Source organism: Limanda limanda, chromosome 10 (genome assembly GCF_963576545.1).
Source record: "Limanda limanda chromosome 10, fLimLim1.1, whole genome shotgun sequence".
Lineage (NCBI taxonomy): Eukaryota > Metazoa > Chordata > Actinopteri > Pleuronectiformes > Pleuronectidae > Limanda > Limanda limanda.
In genome coordinates, this window is record NC_083645.1 from 8,586,071 (window position 1) to 8,607,456 (window position 21,386).

The window sequence follows — 21,386 nt, forward strand, 5'->3', positions numbered from 1 at the left end:
TTAACGTGAATAGAACTTTTAAACATTAACTCACCTATGAACACGCATCAAGTAGTTTTTCATTGTCAATGGGGGCGAAGACAGCAACTCCCATGAGCCCATGCCGCTTCATGACATCATCAAACTATAACTTTTGTTATTGTTTTGATGTACAATGTACATTTAAATCCTTAAAATCCGCTACAAATGTTACTTGTGATCTTAACAATTAAATGATCTCTTACATCAGGTGGGCACTGCATTTTTTCTGTTGCTAATATTAAAGCAACAGGAGGAAACTTTGAATTACAATGTACATTTGTTGCCCTTGTGAGTGTTTACAGCAGCAGGATGCTGTTTGGGGTTTGACTACAGTGCCCATGATTATAATGAAGGAACATGTTAGACAGTGCAACAATTTGGTCAGTTTATGCGTTTTAAAATTTTTGGACAACTTCAGAACAAGCTGCAGTATCCCAATCTTTAGTCGGTTAAAAAAAGAAACCAGTGCACAAACTAAGTCTCTATTCTTAGTAGCAACCCTCATTATTGTAGAGACAGAGGACAAGATGGGATCTTCAGTGAAGACAGACAGGAGGACAGGATGAAGACAAAGTATGAATGTCGAGAAAGACCGCTATCTCAAAGTCACTGCTGAGAGACATTGGAACTGAGGACTGTAACTTCTCTCATCCATCTCTCTAATTACCTGGATGCTTTTCTCCCTTCATCAGGGGGATGGAGTCAGTTAGACAGATATCAACGGTTAAGAGACGCCCCTTGAATTATTTACAGTCAACGTTTTTTATTCATCACCTACCATTTACCCAACATAACCCATCCTTTCCTGTCCTCCTTTCTGCTACTTTTCATACGTCCCCAGATAACTTCTTCCTCCTCACTGTTCATCCCTCCCTTTTCCTCTCTTCTTCCCTTGTTTCCGGTAGGTGGATGAACCGACTGGGGTTGGCCGCTATTGGCTACACACCAGATGACAAGGTGCCGCGTCCCGATGAAGGTAAGACGGATCGGCTTATTTGAAATTATTGGTTCCCTTTTTCGTCCATGAATCACAATTGATGTGTGTGTGTGCGATGGTGTGTTTGTGTCTTATCTGAATATCAGACTACTGGAGTGAGAGTGATCAAGACGAGGTCGATGGCTCAATGACACTCAAACAGGAGGGACCATCAACCCACTGTGATACTTATCACCGCACACCATCAGTAAGTACACACACACACACACACACAAACAAACACACATACAGACACATTTACATGCACACTTACCCACACTCTTCTTTTTGCAGTGTTTCGTTCTGATAGCATATTTTATTTTAAAAGCCCCACAGTTTTCAGAGCTGCATAGACCAGAGCCCTCAGCATTAATAATACATCAGAGTGTGAGACTATCTGGCTCCGTAAGCAGCCAAGACCATCACTTCTCTGTTCTCGTTCCAGAGCTGATACACAATCTGACCTCTAGGTGGCAACGATTCACAAAGCACATTACATTTCTTTTGATGAGATAACCACTGTAACCTGTCAGTTCGACCAGCGGTGGATGAAGTACTAAATAAATAGAATAAATAAATAATAAATGAATTGATACAAATTTACTCAAGGAGAATTAAAAGTACCAGATTAACTTTTCTACTTGGGTAAAAGTAAGGTCTTTCTTTTAAATATATTTAAAGTATTTTACGAGTGTAGCCCATTCCCTGATGCAAAGGTATGCTACATCATAAACTGTTGTTACTGTATATTTTCTCAACACAAAAACAGTGCAGTGTCGGTAGTATTAAAAAAGAATGCTGTAGATTATGCTACACTTATTAATTAATGGAGAAGTCTCTGCCACCTTAGGTGTTTCCTCAACAGTGAGTTCTCACGTCAAATTATTAAACATCTTTTATACATAACATAGTTATTTATATAGTTATATTTAAATATTGTGGAATAGAATCCCACCACTGAGTGTAATATGTTCAAACATGTATGGGAGCCTTGGTATGATGTTTCCCAGCTGGACCATGCATCAGTCATGTCACTCCGTGCTGGAGTTTCTCATCTGCCATCTCATCCTTTGTTGCTCTCATTTTTTGGTCTCTCTCTGCCCTCTTTTCTTTCCTGTCCTTTCTTCTTCTGTTGACTCTTCTTCTTCTTCCTCCTCCTCCTCCTCCTCCTCCTCCTCCTCCTCCTCCTCCTCCTCCTCCTCGTTTTGCGGGTCACCCTTCTTACCCATCCCTCCTCACTGCTCTCCCTCCTGGCGCATACCGTCCACCCTCACTCACCCCCGGCCCTGCCCTTCAGGCTAACCTCCTCCACAGTTATGACCAGTTGCCCCGCTCCGTCAGCTCCATGAGCCTCATGCGCTCCACTCCGTCCCCACTGCCTCCACCAATGAGTGCCTCCACTTCCCCCATCCCTCCACAGATGGTCTCTTCCACATCCCCTCTCCCTCTCCAGGTCAACTCCTCTAGCCCCTTCCCTGAACCCAAGCATGGCCGGCACTTCTCCAGCGAGTCCACCCACTCCCACTCCTCAGCTGAGGACCAGCGTGGAGACGGGATGGGCATGGGCACGGGCAGCACCAGTACCCACTCGTCCGGCTGCCGCTCCACCCACCGTGAGCGCCGCTCCTGGCAGGACCTCATCGAGACCCCTCTGACCAGTGCGGGTCTGCACTTCCTCCAGACGGCACCCGGGGAGAATGACTACGGGGGCCTAATGGGGAGCATGGCAGGAGACATGGGGCTCTACGGGGGCCTGGGCAGACAGGGCATGTCCCCGGAGAGACGCAGGCAGGCCACGCTGCCCGTACGGAGACACCACGCCGCCGAGAGGGACAGGGAACGGGACGGGCCTTTCCCTCTGGACCGGGGGCCACACACACACAGCCACACGCACCGGCGCTCTCACAAGCAGCGGAGTCAGAGTCTGCCCAGGAACAGGGACTCGCTGCCAGGAAAGCTGCTGCACACCTCAGTTCATATGGAGGAGAGGAGCGAGGATGAAGAGGCAGAGGGGCAGGCTGCAGTCGTTCTCGAGGGTGAGGAGGGTAAGACAATCACACTCAATTACACAGTGCAAAGAGAGGAGCAGTAGCACACACAGAGAGAACCAACCTTTAAGAGACAAATCAGTTCAGAACCATTAAGATTCCCTGCATACAGTATGTACTGCATATTAACCACACCCCTGAAAGGATCCATTATAAGAACTATAAGGATGAGTTTTGTTGTATTTAACATTACATCAGCAGATTTTTATTACTGATGCATCAACTTGTGAGGTGTATTTTATTGTTGCAGTGAATTTGAATTACTTACTATATTTTGCAGTTTAGGTTCACTACTGTTGTTTAAGTGGTTAAACCACTTAAACAACAGTAGTGAATCATCTGTTACAAGCTTATCATCTTATTATATGTAAATTCACTTGTGGTCTGGAAACCAAGTGTCCCTCTCTAGCAGCTCAGACAGTAGCTTATATCTCATCAGCTCATTTTATGAAAGCAGCAAATAAATATGATTTTGAACTGATGACACGTTTCACAGGTCAGCTCAGACAAATCAGAACAGGTTAAATACAATAATATGTGTTAGTATACATGTGCTCTGTTTCTATGATTGGTTTTTGCACAACACTAATTCTTCAAAAATCCCAAATAAGTCTATGAGGATTGCTGAGAATTGCATCAACAAGACGTACAAGAAACTGTACAATTTTTGATTGTGAGTGACATTTAATAAAAAGGTACACAGACCATATACGTTTATTATTCTACTCATCTGACATAACAATAATCTATATGGTCAGTTCTGTGTTTTGAATTCATGATCAAATTTCCAAACCAAATTCACAAAGGGAAAGAACATGACTTTACTTAATTTTTACATATTGGGTAAACCAAAAGCTGTAGGGCCACAAATAATGTGGAAGCAATCTGAAAACGTTAAATCTGTAATGTAATTATATCTGAAATTTTTTGTTGTTGTAGTGGTTGTATAGAATCATCAAGTGGTAAAAATTGGAAGAGAATGAAGTAAAGTTCAATTATCCAAGTAAATTTACATTTTTAAGAGGTTAATTTGGTAAAAATGTTTTTATTTGAAGTTTGCTGTAGAATGCCACTTTTGGTATAGTAGTAGTATTATTAGTATTATTAGTAGTAGTATGGCAGCAGTAGTAGTGGTAGTAGTAGCAGTAGTATTTCTGTTAGTTGTAAAACACACCATGTACGTTATGAATCCGACTCTTACTGGTTGTCTCCTGGCTGTCTCAGACCTGCGGGAGTTGAGAGTTGAGAGCAGAGAGAGGAGGGTGTCAGAAGGAAGGGAGCGGCGGGTGTCAGAGGGCCGCGAGCCAGAGTCTTTAGATGGTCTAGAGCAGCTCTACCGGGCCCTGGAGCAAGCTAACGTGACGGCCCTAGGAGACCCCAGACCTTGTAGCAGGCAAGAGCTTCGACGCTGTTTCACCCAGCGAGCCAGGGACCCGCTGCTCAACGACAGGCTACACCGGGTGCGAGCCCTCCGCAGCACCTTGAAGGTAGCACAAAAGAGAGCGATTCTGTCACAAAACACAGCAACGATTTGGGGATTTAAGGAAGAATTAGGTGTGTGAGGACTCAGCGCAGTAATCCCCCCGGTGTTCTCTTTGCTCTCCCACAGGCCAAAGAGTCGGAGCTGGCGGTGATCTGTGCCCTCCTGGAGGACCCTGGCCTGTGCTCCCAGACCTTCAGAGAGTGGAAGCAGTGGCACAGCGACCTCTTCACCGACATCTGCCAGCTCAGCCCCGGCACCAACGGCCAGGACGAGCTCTCCCCGCTGGCCGCACCGCTTATGACCCACACACACTCCTTCATTGAGACACACGTGTGAGAAAGAGAAGAGACGCAAAGACTGAACTGATACGCACACAAAACACACACACATACAAACACACACACACACACACACACACACACACACACACCACAGAGCTTTACGTCACCCAAACCCTCTCCCCTGATCACAACTCTGAACACGCACTCACACACAAACACACACAGGAACACACATTGTAAGATGTGTAAATATCATAGAGGGAACAGTCTGAGACCTGCGTGTATGAACTTTTGATAATCTTGAGGACCCCACAGGGTGCCTATTGCATGCCTGAACAGAAAGCATTAATCTTCCTTTGTCTATGGAACTCAGCATAAACTCCACACGCTTGTCGAGCAAAATGGGAAAAAAAAGGAGACTTTTTAAACACGTCCGTTCCTTTGTATTGGTTACGCTATTTTCTTCCGATTGATTTTAGGGGGCAGGGGGAGCTATGTAGCAGCAATACAGAGGAGAATCCTTTTCAACACAGCACTGTACTTTTGTACTGATGAACTTTGCACCCAGAGCCACCAGTTCTCCCCCTTTCTCTCTCTAACGTTTTGTTTTTATTACATTTTTCTCTTGCTGCATATCTCACTCATTTACTGGGACCTTACTGTTACTCCAGGCTGATGTGATGGAACAGTGTGGGGTGGAAGTAAGGGCAATGACCTAGTGACTTTGGTATAAGACTGTGAAAGGTAGCCATCGATGCTGGTATGTCTGTTTTAGCCGATGTTAACGAGTGTCACGAGCGTTGAGAAGCTACGTTGTCCCGGCTTGATGCACACTATTTCAAACTGTGAACTGTTACAAAAGACACACACTTTTATCTGCAGAAGGAGGCTCCTCTGATGGAGTGCAACTCTACGATTGAGTTGGCATTCTGTCTCCCTCTCTCTCTGTGTTTCTCTCCGTCGCCTCCTTCTCTTTTCTTAATTTCCGTCCCCTCTTTTGTTTCTTCTCTCTCTCTCTCTCCAGTCCTCAAAGACTTGTGTATATGTGTATACTGCTGTGTATACTGATGTAAATGTTTGCGTTCCACTACCACTGTGATATGCTTCTAGAGGTAGCGGAGGGAAGACGGGAGAGTATGTATTTGCGTGGGTGCAAAACAATTTGATTTTTTTTCATTTTTCTCTTTCTTTTTATTTTTGTAAACAGCGAATGCAAGAGCTAGAGAGTTCTTTTCAAAGGAGTCACTCACTACAAAGAATGCACTTTCTACATCTCTATATCTCATTGGCTGCATCACAGGGTCTATGTCTCATCGGCCTCTTTACCATTGCTGTTCAAAATATCAGGTAAAAAGCATTTGCCGTCTCATTTTCTAAAGATTTGTGTACAGTCTACAAATATATTTAAACATAGAAGAATATATAAATCTATTTACGTTTTGTGTCATAGATATAATGTAAAGTATGATGTATTCTATGCCAAGGTTTTGCAGTGTCCCCCTCTTCACTCTGTAGGTGCAGGGTGTTTAGCAGTTGAACAACTAGGAGGCAAACAGCAACAACAACAAAAACAACAACAACAACAACAACCACAGTCACTGAAAGTTGACTGACAGTTTGTACTGGGTTACATCATCCTCTCCTGGTGATGTGTTGCATGAGAAAAGGCCTGGGACTGATTTGATTGGACAGGGTAATCTATTGTGGGTCATTAGTTATTTTTTTTCAATCTTCCTTTCACGATTGCAAGATAATTAGACTTGTAGCGCATGATACATGCAAAGGTACTGTTGAAGAATGAATTTAAATATATGTTCGTAGGTTTGAAGTATTTTTTTTCATTAGATGGTGTTTGAAGACACACAAACTGTACAATAACTGAGGGAGGCACTGCTGCTGCTCAGTTGTTCGATCTAATGCAGAACCCTACACAGCATCTAACCTTCAGTTAACTGTTTTGGTTTACATCATAGACTGTATATAAAGTCTATGGTTTACATAGAGAGACAACCACAAAGGTTTCAGGAATCTTACTGAGAGTAGACAGTGCAGTTGCTTCTAAAAACAGAAGCTTTTTTTTGACATTCCCTCCTATGGTTGACACTGGGTGGTCAAAGACATCTACATTAATTGGTCTGTAATGTCTGTGAAACTCGGATGAATCATTTCATCTGCAATATCAGGCCAAGGACTCAACAGTGCCCCCAGTGTCGAAGACTCTGAGAGACATGCGTAGCACCTGCTGCATCCAGCACTATCTGTACTTATTCTTCATCTTTTACTGTCGGTCTTTGAGTGTAGGTTCTGGTTTTTTCATCCCGTCTCACTGTTGTGAAATATAACACTCCCTTCAAAGTTATAGCTCGTGCTTTTTGTTAATTAATTTGAGAGTACCACAAAGGAAACTAAACGATGCAAGCACTTTCCCTGTGCCTCCCAACCCTCTCTTGGGCAACGATGGACTGACAATCCTGGCGATCTTATACACACACAGCTGTAGAGGAGCCAGGATAGAGTTTTAGTCTGCAGACCTCCCTCCGATTCTCATCTCTTCTTTTTTGCCAACCGCTGCTCCGCTGAGCAGGCGACATACTGTAGATTATGGAGCTATTTGAGTTATGATTTGTAGGCACAGACTGTGTAATCCCTCCCAGACCTTTGTGTGTGTAGACCTGCAGAAACAGGCCGAAACGGGAGATTCCACTGTGTGTTCTTTCAGGGGTGTACACCTCATGGTACATTGCACAGGTGTGTAAGATGTAAGTTGCACTGCGACATTAAAAAAGGAACATATTGCTCTTTTTTAAGGATAATATTAGCTTACTGTTATTCTGTACATTAAAACTGACTAAAGATGATATTAAAAAAAAGAAAGAAAATGACATTTATTCTTCCTAAAGTAGCCTTTTTTTGGTTTCATATATATGAATATATATTACAAAAAATACAGATTGTAAACTTAAGTTGTTAAACTTTGACTTCAATAAACTGAATCCTCTGCACTATGCGCTTTGTTCTGTTTATGTGTACATTTTCTTGTATTCACTGAAAGAGCATTGCATTGTTTTTATTGAAGGAGACAAAGTAGCAGATTTCAAATGAAGGGCAGGGGTCACACCATAACACGGGCCTGTACAGTATGTTCTATTCGGATTGTGTGTAAAATATACCTCTGACAAAAAACTGAACCTGTACCTGCTCTCTTTATCAGCATCTAGCCAAAAGTAATCAGTATGACAACTGAAACACCCGTCTACATATTCATGGCATCCATAGCTGGTTTTGGTGGAAAGTTCTATTGTTTCCAAGATCTCAATGACTCAATTACAAACAGGGCTCTGTGTTACGAACGATACTTAATGTGGGTTTTTGGGTTAGTTTGTGTTTAAACTATTTGACCTTCATTCAGGATCAAAACACGCTTTATTTTGACACAGCGCCCTCTACAACACATTGGCTTGATAATAAGTTTTATAATAATATTAAGTGCTACTATATCCATAAAAACATTTCTGTATGTCAGATTATACCGAAACTACGGAAGAGGATTAGGGCCACTGTGGAAAAAACAAGTGAGTTCTGAGTTTAAAATCAGAATTCTGACTTTTTTCTCAGAATTCTGAATTCTGACTTTTTTCTCAGAATTCTGAGATTAAAGTCAGAATTCTGAGTTTAAACTCAGAACTCACTTGTTTTTTCCACAGTGGCCCTAATCCTCTTCCGTACGAAACAATCAGACTTGCAATGAACATGGAGATTTTGGAGCCTGTTCAGGTCAGAGGCCCCTGGGTAATTTCCTTACCGCTAATAATCCAATGTGTTTTCTTAACAAATGCTTCACGTGTGGAGATGTGGTACTTTATATATAAATATATAGATATATATAATAAAAGTCATCACCTACAGCAGGGGTATTCAACTAAGATTTAAACCCTGTAGCACCCCTTGTTGTAAAATTACAACGTTACCTTTAACCATCCTAAAAAACAATCTGGCTTTTTTTCCCTTGTTTTTTTACCACATTTACATAGTCATTGGGTCCTATTGTTCAGTCTCACAATGTTATTGGATCGTACATTTGTTTATAAGTCACGCCTTCTGGCCATGAACTCACACAACCTCTCAAGGTTTCCTTCGAACAACATCTATTGGTTTCATTGGACTGGATTCATCAGATGCATGTAAGTAAAATGTCTTTTATATTTTTTTTGGTTGTTATTATAATGTCTAGAGCATGTACATATGTAGTTAGTGTGGAATAGATGCATCAAATTTCTTTTAGAGCTTATTATATAATTGTTGCAATTATACAACACTGGGTGAATGTGGTAGTCAAAATAGCTGGCTTGTTGCAGTGGGCTCAAACAGGTTGTGTTCCCTCCACTACACCACTGCCTGAAACAGAGTATTTTCTTTATACATGGATAGTATACATTCTACCCTTGTGTTGTGTTCTGGTCAAATTTGACTGATTTAAAAGTTTTATCTCTAAAAAATGTAGTTAATTTGATCAGCCTGACCTAAAATTCCATGACTTTGTCCATGGAACAATTCAGTTCTGGGGACAGGAATGTTCCTGAATGTGGGGTGTGGATGTAAGTGGGGGGGATGCATGTTTTCCTTTTAGTATGATAATTAGAGCCATTAAACCATTTACATTTACATTTAGGGAATTTAGCAGACGCTTTTGTCCAAAGCGACTTACCAGGCAGACAGTATTGTCTGCATGGAAAACATTTCTACCCTGAGCACTTGGTCCACCACCCTATCTATTCCTTCAGGTTATGTACTACAATATATAAAACATATATTCATGTTAATTAATTGATATTTTTTTTTCAGAATGCCACCAGCAAGGGGAGAGCCGCGATACACGGTGCAGGATGTTATTGACCTGGTCCAAAATGGAGAGAGTGAGGTTGAGATTGAAATCAGTGACACAGATGAGAGTGATGAAGACTCCGATGAAGATGTCTGTAAAGAAGTGGACAAAGAAAACCAACCACCCATGGTCTGTCCAGCTGATAATTACGTGATAATTACCCAACTGTAACCTTGAAGACGAGAAGAGCTTGAAGAAAAAGGGGAGAGGAAGCTATGACGTCAGAGTGGAGGGGAATCACAACATCTGTGCTGTCAAATGGTATGACAGCAGGGCCGTCACACTTGTGTCATCCTTTGCTGGACCTGAACCTGTGCAGAAGATTCAACGCTGGGACAAAGCCAACAAAACCTTCATTGAAGTTGAGAGGCCTTACATTGTTGGTGCCTACAACAAGTACATGGGAGGTGTGGATTTGTTGGACTCATTTACAGCCAAATATAAGTTCCCCATCAAATCCCGTCGCTGGTACATGTACATCTTCTGGCACACCATCATCCTCGCTGTGATCAATGCCTGGCTGCTCTACAAGCGGGACTGTAAAGCGCTCAAGGTGTCTAGCAAAGAGACAATGAACAGGAGACAGTTTCAGGCACAGCTAGCATCCTCTCTTATCCTGGTAAACGCAACACTTCAAACTCCAAAGAGAGGACGGCCATCTTCAGGCAAAGGGAGCCCAGCAACACAGTCAGTGACATCAGGAAGCCCTCTGAATGCTCAGAAGAGGCCATCCAAGAGATGTGCAAACCTCCCATTGGATGTACGCAAGGACCTAGTTGGTCATTTTCCAAGGAAGACAGGGAGAGGACGCTGCAGACAGTGCAATAAAGGATACACCAACACGCAATGCAGAAAGTGTGATGTTCGCCTTTGCTTTTTAGACAACAGGGACTGTTTTTGGGACTTTCACCACCAATGAAAGTCTTCATGACCAATGTCATAAAAAGAAAAAAAGAGGGAAAAAACGCGCTTTTTAAGAGTTTTATCTTGTTTAATATTTTTAATAATTTTAATAAATGACTTGATAAAAATATGACTAATGTGTGATATTTATTAATGTTATATACCGTTATGGGGCTAAGTAAGCAATCAACCCTGCAAATGAACCCTTAGTTGTTCTAAATTGTTCACACAACGTGAGTACAAATACAGAAATCCTGCTCCCAACTAAGCCCAATGTTGCAATATTACAACATTTCTCTAAAAACGTACATAAACTTTTTTTTTCTTAAAAATCTTTCATTTCTGCATCAAAGGCCTCATACAACATGATCTGAAAGGTCAAATAATTTTTTTTTTAGGTTTTTCTATATTTGGGTCTTACAGGGTTAAAGAGGTCCAGTTAGTTTCTAACTATTTAGTGTGATATATATTTAAGTAGCCTAGTAGTTGTATCAGCAACTGCATGTACTCAATACCTGACTGTCAAATCAAATGAATTCAGTATGATTCAAAAACTTTTGACAATATTTATTGTCACGTAACATAGAACTGAACATATATGTATGATTGCAGATATGTATAATGTTATCTCATTAATTGAATAAATGAGAGAACATTATACATTACAGTTCACCTACAGTGTACTGAGAGCTTGTGAACGTAGTGTTCAGCTCAACACGACCCGGTGCAGCTGCCTCCTCAGGCCGTTAGGTGGCGGTATGTGACCGTGGTTTGGACCCTGAGCAGTGAAGCTGGTCACCGAAGCCCAAAGAAGAAGGAGGAGCGCTGTCATGGCGGCCAAGGTGAATAAATGCTTGACTTTTCCTATTCAAAGTTCTGCATGCTACACTTTGTCGTGTGTATTGTCAGTGAATGTGTAACGTTACCCGCTCCGGGCCGTGAATGGAGAGCTGTCGCTGACTGTCGCTTCCCGGGCTACGAGGCTGCATGAGCACCGCTTTGCTAACTTAGCGTCCAGTGTGTTAGCCTCGTTCAGAGAGTCCGAGCTAACTGCGCAGGGCTGCTGTGCTGCTGCGTGTGTGCAGCTTTCCCTCCATTAGCGTGACAGTCTCATACGGTTGTGTGACAGCTGATGGATATAAGCATTTGTCTCGGTAGATAAACGAGAGAGTGTCCACACTGTGCCTGCGACGTCACAGTTGAGGTTAGCTTAGTTTAGCTGCAAGTTCAACAGCACCCATTCAAACACACTGTAAGGATGCTAATCATTTATGCTAACAGCACTGATACATATTTCCATGTCTGTGCTGACAAGAATATTAATATATGAACTCCTACTGTTAGAAGTCCAATGTATAGTACAGTCTACTCCACTAATGTGACATATACTTATAGGAATAGTTAAACTTATATTTAATGACACATTCCATTATTTAAAATACCCAACGTCACACAAAACCAGTGGTAGAAGTTCAAGGTGAACCTACGGCCACATGTAGCCTCCATGTCAATGATTAAAAAATAAATGTCCATAAAGTTAACATGTAATTATATAACTTATTGGACGAGTGGCAACATTGCATAAACACTCACTTACCCTTACTGTTCACAATATACCCTCTCATATTGTGGTTTTGTTACTTCTGTTAATGGAGGTTATATTCTTCTCCCTCCTCTGACACAGTAACCCCCTGTTTGTGAGTCAGTGAATGTTCCTATGAGCTGGTAGATACTAAACTCAGGTGTGTATTGTTATTGTGTGATGTAGGTGGTGATGGTGGCCGTCCCGGCGGTGCTGGGAATAGCCTCCATCCGTGTGTACACTGTGAGTGAAGCCCCCGCTGATGGTCTGGTCACTCGAGAAAAGGTAATGGCCGAATGAAACAGTCAGGAGACTTGTTACGAGAGTGCCTGTTGCCAGTCACTGAACTGTTGCACCTTACAAGATGCTGACCCTGTAACTCTGCCTCTGTCCCCAGCTGAACGTCTACACCCCCCTGTTACCGTCCGCTGAGGTTCAGTTTGTTCCTAGGAGCCCGGGCGTTATCGAGAGTGGGCTAACAGCAGCCAGAGAGACCATACTGCCATTTGCCCTGGCTGTAAAGGTATTTATAGTTGGTTGTGTATCTAAATATATTTAGAGAATTTCTTAAAGATAACCAATAACACTTGATAGAAGTAATTCATACTCTCACATTCTGTCTAGCGCATAACACAAACAGATCATCCCTTTGAACGATATGAATAGGTGTTGCATGAATGGAACAACAGCTAAAATGTGTCTAAGAGATCTCGTGCACCTTCATGTTAGATTTACAGCACATGTTTTTGTTCCTTTCGTTTGCGGTTGGAGATAAAAATCCTATGTGCCGCCTGTGCTCGGTGCAGTTCTGATTTTGCAAAAAGGAAAGTTGAGGAGTCAGACAGGAAATAGCTGCTGTACGTTTCTCTGAGGAGATTTGACAGTTTGATAATGTGGAAGACGAGAGGGGGGGGGCACTTCACACTGACTCAGATGTGTCTGAGTTGTCGAGATGGAAGTTATCTTGACATTATGTTTTTTTGTTTCCTGCAGGGTGCCTGTGTTTCTGTGAAAAGACAAAGTGTTAATCTATATCATTCAGGACAAGGTGAGCCAACAGTAGGTCGCTTCAGTCCCCTCAAGGTTTCATCTTTAGCTAAGATTCTCTCCCCCCATGAAACTCAGATCCTTAGATATTGGCTTCCTAACAAAGCATTTAATAATAATGGAGTCAAATCTGTGAAATTAGTTTTTGCGCATTTGTACTAAAGTTTTTGGTGCCCTAATGTCTTTTTTGTTGGCATTAAGACTATATCAAATGTTCCAATCAGTCGATATCGTTTATCATCATTATAAATGTCACACTATCATTTCCTTTTAGTTTAATGAGTAATCTCTGCTCCTGAGTGAAGGTTGTGGTTTTGAACTGGTCCTTATAAGCAGAGCATGATTACCACTTGACAATCAGCAAAAACAACAAATCTGAGGTGGATGGATTATGTGTTATACCTCCTCACTGTGCTTGTACAATGTATACTCATTATATAAATATATATTGAAATTCTGTTATATTTCTATTGTATTGCAATACTTCTTGATATTGTTTTATTGCCCAACACTAATTGTCTCACAAACTGAATGTAACTGTGTCACCTGTTTCCCAGATGTATTCTATTACCTGAAAGACCCTCCCCCAGGTTTTCTACCCAGATTTGGCACCATCACTATGGCTGGCCTGCTTGGCATGTTCTTGGCGCGGAAAGGTAAACTGACAGCCTGTCACTACATCACAAACACTTTAGACCTGCTGGGAACAATTATTTTTACTCACTAACAAAACAGTTTGAAAAAGCCTTGCTATTGTTTATATTTTCAGCACTACTGTCAATACGAGATGTCAGTTTAAATTAGTTATCCTTTCTGTTTCCGAAGTTGCTAAGTATAAACATGTGTCTTATAATTGTTTTAATTTACGATAATAAATTTGATTTATCATAGAACAAACAAAATCAGACTTAAGTCAAATTGAAAAAGACAAATAAATTCTACAAAGCCTTCTATTTTCAGAGCTACATACACAATTTGGTTGATGCTCAGAGTATCAAAGTTCTGACGCCCACACCTATGCAGAACATTTTTAATGATCAAAGACATTTGTTTATTCTCCTTGACAGTCCTCTAATATTTCCCTTTGTTCCACTGTTGAAAGAGAAATAATAAATAGTTTTGTAAGAATTTACACCATCAGATAAACAAATTGTCAGTATCTAGTATTTAGATGTTTCAGTGATGTATATTAATTAATTTAAGAATAAAAGGAACTGCCACAAGTCCTTTGCAATATCATTATCATATAGTAGCATGAAGGACGGTTCATTGCTGATATAGCTTATATGACGTTGGAAGTGTAACTTCTGTACATAGTAAATTTACTAATTGTACAGTTTACAGTCTTTATGACAGCCCATAAAGACTCCTCCAAACAGATGCTTAAACAAAATGATGTCCTGTTCTATAATGCCCAATTGTGATGATGCCTTGCCACCTCATACAGTCATGAATCACTCATTATCTTTGTATGATACTAAAGCAGCTGTCAGTATAGCCCAAACAGTCTCCTTAAATTGAATGAAGCTGCACCAAATTGTACACACTTAGAGATATCAGTCCCCTAAATATAGTTTCATGGTAATCCATTTAGTAGTTGTTGTGTAATGCTCGTAACTATCAGACAAACAAATATACAAGATGAAAATATAACCTCCTTGGCGAAGGTAATAAAACAGGTTTCATAATGCAGGTTCACATATGACAGGTCTGTTTGATGTGCATTTAACTGATTCATATAAGTCAGCTGTCACTGGTTCATCACTGGTGATCAGCATTCACAGACCAAAGTTTGTCACTAAACCTACTGATGAAGCAAAGAATGAAGTGCAACACATCAGGAGCAAAGTTTTAATTTCAGTTTTCTATAGGCACTTATTGGTCTTCCCCTCTGTGTCAGTAAATTGAATTTAAACAGTAATGTCATTAAATTAAGTTTCCATTCAAAACATAGACAGCTGTTACTAAAGCTTGGAAATGTTCAGCTGGCATTCAACTCGTGACTGGATTCTGAAAAGGGTCTTATTAAGATACAATTGAGCTGTGTGTGGTGTGTGTGTTTGACCATTGTGAATGCAGCAGCCTTGGATGAAGTCGTCCTTCATTATCTAATCAGTGTCAAGTTCGATTGATTGCCTGTCCTCTATGTAAAACTTCATTTCAGGCTCTCGTGTCAAGAGGGTGGCTGTTCCACTGGGCTTGATGAGCGCTGGAGTGTCAGTGTGTTACCCAGCCCAAGCAGTGGCTGTAGTTAAGGTACCTGCTTTTTTAAATTCTGACATTTTGTTAAGTATCAGTTCCAGATACAAACCTCAGTATTTTCAGAGCATAATGCTGTTATTTTGTTTTTCACTCCCAAGGTGACGGGTAGGAAGGTTTACGCTGCAGGGCAGTGGAGCAGTGCTGCTGTGTCTTCACTGCTCACCCCAAAGCCTCAGGAGCCTGTCGCCAAAGAGATCAGTGCTTCACAGCCAGAGGTGAACTATCATATTCAACAGATTTATTTTCTTTGTCATGTATGGATTCAACCGCTCTTTAAAATAGAAACTATTGTTAAGCTGTTTTGCTGTGTGTGACTAAAACAAAAACATCAGCTTAACCCATTTAACGGAAACACTTCCCACTGTGTTGTGTACCATTTGCATAATTTGCTTAAAAAAAATCCCTTCTGTTTCTCAGTAGATGATATTCCATTTCCTTTCCCAGCACTTTGTTTTCGAACATTGTGTTCTACAAAGTCCCTGAGAGGTTTGGTAATTTTTAAAAATAAAGTCTATACTGTGTTGTGCATGGTGTCAGTCTGCCACAGTGTCCAGTCCAGAGTCTGCAGCGGTCGAAGCTTTGGAGGTCAGCTCCACCACAGACATCAGCTCATCCCAAAGTGCCACGATACCAGAAACAGAGGTGGAATCAGCAGAGTCTGTTCCTTCCTCTGATGAACCCATTGCTGCTGACATAACAAAAGAGGCATCATCTGTAACACTAACAGAGATCTCCCCCGACCAGGCCCCGACAGAGACAAACACAGGTATTGTAGGTATTGATCTGTGTGCTTGTGTTTATGTCTCCGTCTCTGTTTCACACACAAGTCACACGAGGGGTTCCACTGATGATGTGCTGTGTTTCCTCTCCTGTCCAGATGCTGTGGTACATTTAGTGCCGGCAGAAACAGAAGCCGCTCCTCCCTCCGAGGAACTACCCGCCTCTGTTGAAAACGAAGCGCCATCAAATACAAAACAAGCCCCAGATGAGGTCTCAAATGAAGCAAGCCCAGCTGAGTCCACGGGGAGCATAGAGCCAGAGATGGTAGAAGCTGCCACTGTCCAGTCTGCAGAGGGCGAGGTTGCTCCTTCCTCTGAAGAACTACTCGCCCCTGTTGAAAGCAAAGAGCCATCGGACACAGAACAAGCACCAGATGAGGTCTCAAATGAAGCAAGCCCAGCCGAGTCCACGGCGAGCGTAGAACCAGAGAGTGTAGAAGCTGCCCCTGCCCAGTCTGCAGAGGGCGACGTTGCTCCTTCTGAAGAACTACTCGCCCCTGTTGAAAGCAAAGAGCCATTGGACACAGAACAAGCACCAGAGGAGGTCTCAAATGAAGCAAGCCCAGCCGAGTCCACGGCGAGCGTAGAACCAGAGAGTGTAGAAGCTGCCCCTGTCCAGTCTGCTGAGGTTGAGGCTGATCCTTCCACTGAGGAACCACCTTTAGATGAGCCAGCAGGTATTCTGCCTTCATGTAAAATAGCTGTGATGATGCCAAAATTCCTCTTCCTGAAAATCCCTGTTGGTACAGAGGTGGTATTGATTAAAAACAATCACCTGAAACCAGACGGTTTCATTAAGAGCTGACCGACAAATACCTTTATTTCGCTGCCTTTGAAGCCGATATGACAAAAAAAACAAAAACATTTGATAGCCTAAACATTTGGTGTTTGTTGTTAATCCTTCCTCTCCTCCAACCAGCTGGTTAATTATTGTGAATGAAAGACACTGCTGTGCTGAGGTCGGCAGCCATTGTCTGAAATGCAATTTTTTAAAAAGCCTTTACCACAAGTATTTCAGGGAATCAAGATACAGTTCAACAGTCTTGAAAATGATGACGCACACGTCTCATCAAGCTGAAAAGAGAGAATCACACATATGTTGCACACGGTCTTAGCAGATTAAATTGAAAGCTCCAAAAATGTAAGAAAATATCCAATAAATGTTATGGCAAAAAGGTTTTAGTCTTCTGTCACCCATTTTGAGGGCCAAACAATTTAATGCTATTATTAGTTGTCAAATCCGAGATCTTAACTTTGTAAACTGCATTTAGATATTTTAGATATTTAAACTTTAAATATTAGTCTGAAGTCACAATATCTTTTATAAACACATCAGTTCAGTGAATGACCTTGCTGCTGACCCCCGGCTGTGTTTTGACATCTCCACAGAGCCAGTCATTGAATCAGCTGAGCCTGAGTCCACAGCTCAACCAGAGGTAGCCGACCAGTTTGCAGCTGCTGCTGTGGAGGAGACCCCCCCTCCTCCTGAGCAGCCTGCAGCAGAACCAAGCAAAGGTACTGTGAACAAGTTTCTAGTTATCCAGACTTTATAATGAGCCCTTGTTTGATAATGAGGTTATCAGTGGGCAGGTAAACGAGTCCATTCTAAAAGCAGTTGAACTCTTACATCTCATCTTTCAGCCAAACAAACCCGTCAGTTGTTGTGTAGGATGAATTTCTCCCCATCAATACACTGGCTAATCTAAATAAACTCCCTGTTGCATGTTGCGGCTCATGTCCTCCATACAGAATGTGCATTGCAAGTTTAAGTAGCGTCCAAATCTATTGAGAAATATTTATGCTATGTAACTGGTGAATTATAAAACGACTGGAAAACCAGAATGTGTTTATCGATTTATAAATAAGTTAGTTCATAGTATTAATGTATTAGTATTCAGAGAAGGCAGGTTGGTTGGGAGATAAGTAATGATATATAAAGTGCTCTAAGGCTGATAAACTGTTTGTATAATGATTTCTGCATGCAAATGATATGTTAATAGTCAAGTAGGTCTTTCATGTTGTTGGCTTTTAACTCAGCTCAGAGTCCCTTTATTACAGGCAGCTTATAACACAGGTTACAGTTTTCTGTTTTTACGATTTTAAGTTTAACCCATGCTATAATTTGATGGATTTAAATAAAAACAATATTCTTATTATGTCGTCTTAACACTTTGCTTCTATCTTTTTTATTTTGAGTCAGTAGTCCCTATTAGGAATCCTTGTGTTCCCACAAATGCATCAGTGTGCACAAATTGACAAACTGTACACAGGGTTTAACATTTATCCATTTTATTAATTGTATTCTTTTAAGCAGCTTAGACCTGTGGTGCCAAACGAATTTAACCCATATTCAAAGAAAATTAATAGATTCATTTGATCTCATGTCTGTACCTGGAAAGTGCACAAATTCCCATTAATACAAGACCCAGCACTTGTAGGTGAATTCAGAAAATTGTCATAGGAGATGTGGTTGTTCTGTAAACTGTTCCATTTCCTGAGCAGCAGTTCAACCAGTGTTGTGTGGTCACAGAAACTTTGATACCACACTATGGCTTTTTATTCTTATTCTTAAATTGAATCTACTAATTCATTTATTGTCACTCTCAGTAAGGGGATCAGCTCCTTCCCCATAAAGTCAAACATGTTGTAATCCTGTGTTGCATTTTGCTTGTTGCCCTCCAGGGGGCTCTGGTTTCAATCCAGACCCGTCTCTGATGGACTTCGGCCAATCCAACCCTGAGGATGAAGACCTGTACAGCACACGCAGCTGAGACACCAGTGTTGGCCTCAGGAGAAAACCTCATTCCCACACTGCCGTCTCAAGCGGACTGACAAACACTCTGTAACATTATGCAGCGTAAATTGGCCTTTTGCAAGCGAGCATACTAAGGGAAGTTTTTCATCAATATTTCCATCCTCCGTTTTTCTGCCTACATCGTTTATATTTCCACAGAAAACAGCCAAGTACATTTGCATTGCAAATAGAAGCGAGCCGTGGCAGCGGGTTTATATTGAAGGACCGAAACCTGGAAAAAATGTACACCCACAACTATTTACAAGTCTTTTAGTTCACAGATGGCAGAATGAGAACATTTCTCTGTGTTTGTGTCTCTAACTATAACTTGCTTTTTGTGCTGCAGCTTCTACAGTCACGAGTGCATGGTGCTTTTATTTATTGTAATTTAGCCCACAGCATTGGTTTGCTGGAATCACTGCACGTCTGATGGTATCATTTACGAGATGGACTGATGCTGTTCTGTTTTGTTGAATCAAACTTCGTCTTCACTTGTTAATTATAAGAAGTCAAAATAAATCTATATTTTCGGGGATTTTTGTTGTCTTGTGAATTGTGGGACCATACACAGAGTGTCTCTCTATACAGATCCACAGGTGGACTCCAGACACATCTCAAAGATAAATAAAGCAAAGAGGATGCAACTGACTACAGTCTGGAGGGCCACAGCAAGGGTCTGAATATTCCACTTTAAGAATGATAACTATAAGATATTGTGAAAAATATTAAATAATACAAATGAATCCAATGATGTTCATGCAAAATGTCCAATTGAAAGATTCCTAGGGAGAAACAGATTTTCAAACATTGCACATCCTAGCTGAAGGTCTATCTCATATCCCGACTGACAGCTGAAACTTTAAATCCTCCAGAAATATTGAACAGCCCTGTAGTGAGCTGTGCTCCAACTGTCAATGCTCTATTTTATTAAATTGGGAAAAAAAGTATGTTGTTGACTTTGTATAGGACTCTCATCCATACATTCTCCTTTCACACGCTTATGTTTTCACTCTAGCATTCTTAACACTTGAGTTAAGTATGTACATATTTGACATGTGAAAGTACTTTACACTCATATGTACATGTGTGAGAGTGTCTGAATGTGTAAGGCCATGATAATATCACACACGCATGTACAAATGTGACGTGGTTCCCAGAGGATGAATCCAGATGGGTTTTTTTTAACTCAATTTTCATTTATTGTGAGAATTCATGTCAACACCATCTGATCCAGATTTTGTAAATACGTTGGTTATCCTCAGCTGTTATTAGATTTTTTGTGCTAGTGTTACCATGGTGATGCACTACACTGATGTTAGCACTACATCTGCTACCCATCAGCATGTTCACATTGTGAGCATGTGCTGTCATAAGTATTTATATAAACGGATTGTTGTGCTCACAGATTCACTGAGCATTGACTCAGGTCAGTCTACAGTTCACCTTTTTCATTTGAGCCAAAGCATAAATGTACTGATTTAAATAAGAACTGCATTGTTCAATAGAGGAAATAAATGATGGTCAAATCAAGGTTTATTTTTGGTTCCACATGTTTTTGCTTATTTCTGTGAGCACACAGTTTGTGCCGAGGGACGGGGCTATATCTGTTAACATCCTTACAGCCTCTTTACTGCTCCTCAGAGGAACCAGAGCTCCCTGGACCTCATAAACTCTGCATGAGGCTGACCGGGGTCGTGACCCCTCCAGACTCACATGTGTAGAAAAAAAGGGAGGAGGGTGACGTCAGATCAATTAGACATCCGTTCTTTTTTGTTGTCCTTCCTGTTGTTCCTAGAGAAAAAATACACATATGGGAACCAGGCGTCCTGCAGCATCAGAGCCACAGTTTGTGTTGCTGATTTCAGTTGAAGGGTTGGGAAAGATGTGGGTTCATGTGTTTTTTAAATTTATTTAAAAACATTCTTTTGAAAAACAGTGCCAAACTGAACAAACAAAAAAAAAGACATCCAGTAAAGACTCCGTGTGCTTGATTCATTATCCTCCAACGGAGTTAATAAAACCACATGGAACATATTGTCTCGATTCAAAAAAGAACAGAGTTACGAAACGCTGGAAATCTGTGCAATCTGTTCTTTCCACAGCTTGTCATATGTTGCTATAAGCTGAGGGCACGACGTGACACTAAGTATAGCCTCGTCTCACCTCTCAAGGGTCCCCTCCACATATGGGGCCCTCTCTCCTCAGAGCGTCCCGCTCGAGCTGCAGCTCTGGCAGTGTCCTGAGAACCGATGGGGAACTAATGTTAGAGTGGACACTGTCATATTGTCCAGAGAGGAAATGGGGCTCCCATCCCACATGACCTTTCAC

The 21,386-nt window shown here is 41.4% G+C and overlaps 2 protein-coding genes across 2 annotated transcripts in view; both read left to right on the plus strand.

The window, feature by feature from the left end:
* Nucleotides 1-4,864, plus strand: part of si:ch211-26b3.4 (connector enhancer of kinase suppressor of ras 2) — a 54,333-nt gene extending 49,469 nt beyond the window's left edge. The window contains exons 20-24 of the mRNA XM_061079891.1: nt 927-997; nt 1,105-1,205; nt 2,295-3,042; nt 4,270-4,532; nt 4,655-4,864. Coding sequence (XP_060935874.1) covers nt 927-997; nt 1,105-1,205; nt 2,295-3,042; nt 4,270-4,532; nt 4,655-4,864 — 1,393 coding nt within the window. The remainder of the gene's footprint in view (nt 1-926; nt 998-1,104; nt 1,206-2,294; nt 3,043-4,269; nt 4,533-4,654) is intronic.
* Nucleotides 4,865-11,380: 6,516 nt separating this feature from the next.
* Nucleotides 11,381-20,588, plus strand: apool (apolipoprotein O-like). The gene is made up of 11 exons (XM_061079872.1): nt 11,381-11,436; nt 12,363-12,461; nt 12,574-12,699; nt 13,170-13,224; nt 13,781-13,879; nt 15,388-15,479; nt 15,584-15,700; nt 16,023-16,251; nt 16,363-16,941; nt 17,654-17,779; nt 18,947-20,588. The coding sequence occupies exons 1-11, from the start codon at nt 11,425-11,427 to the stop codon at nt 19,033-19,035; spliced, it is 1,623 nt and encodes a 540-aa protein (XP_060935855.1). The 5' UTR covers nt 11,381-11,424; the 3' UTR covers nt 19,036-20,588.
* The last annotated feature ends 798 nt before the right edge of the window (nt 20,589-21,386 follow it).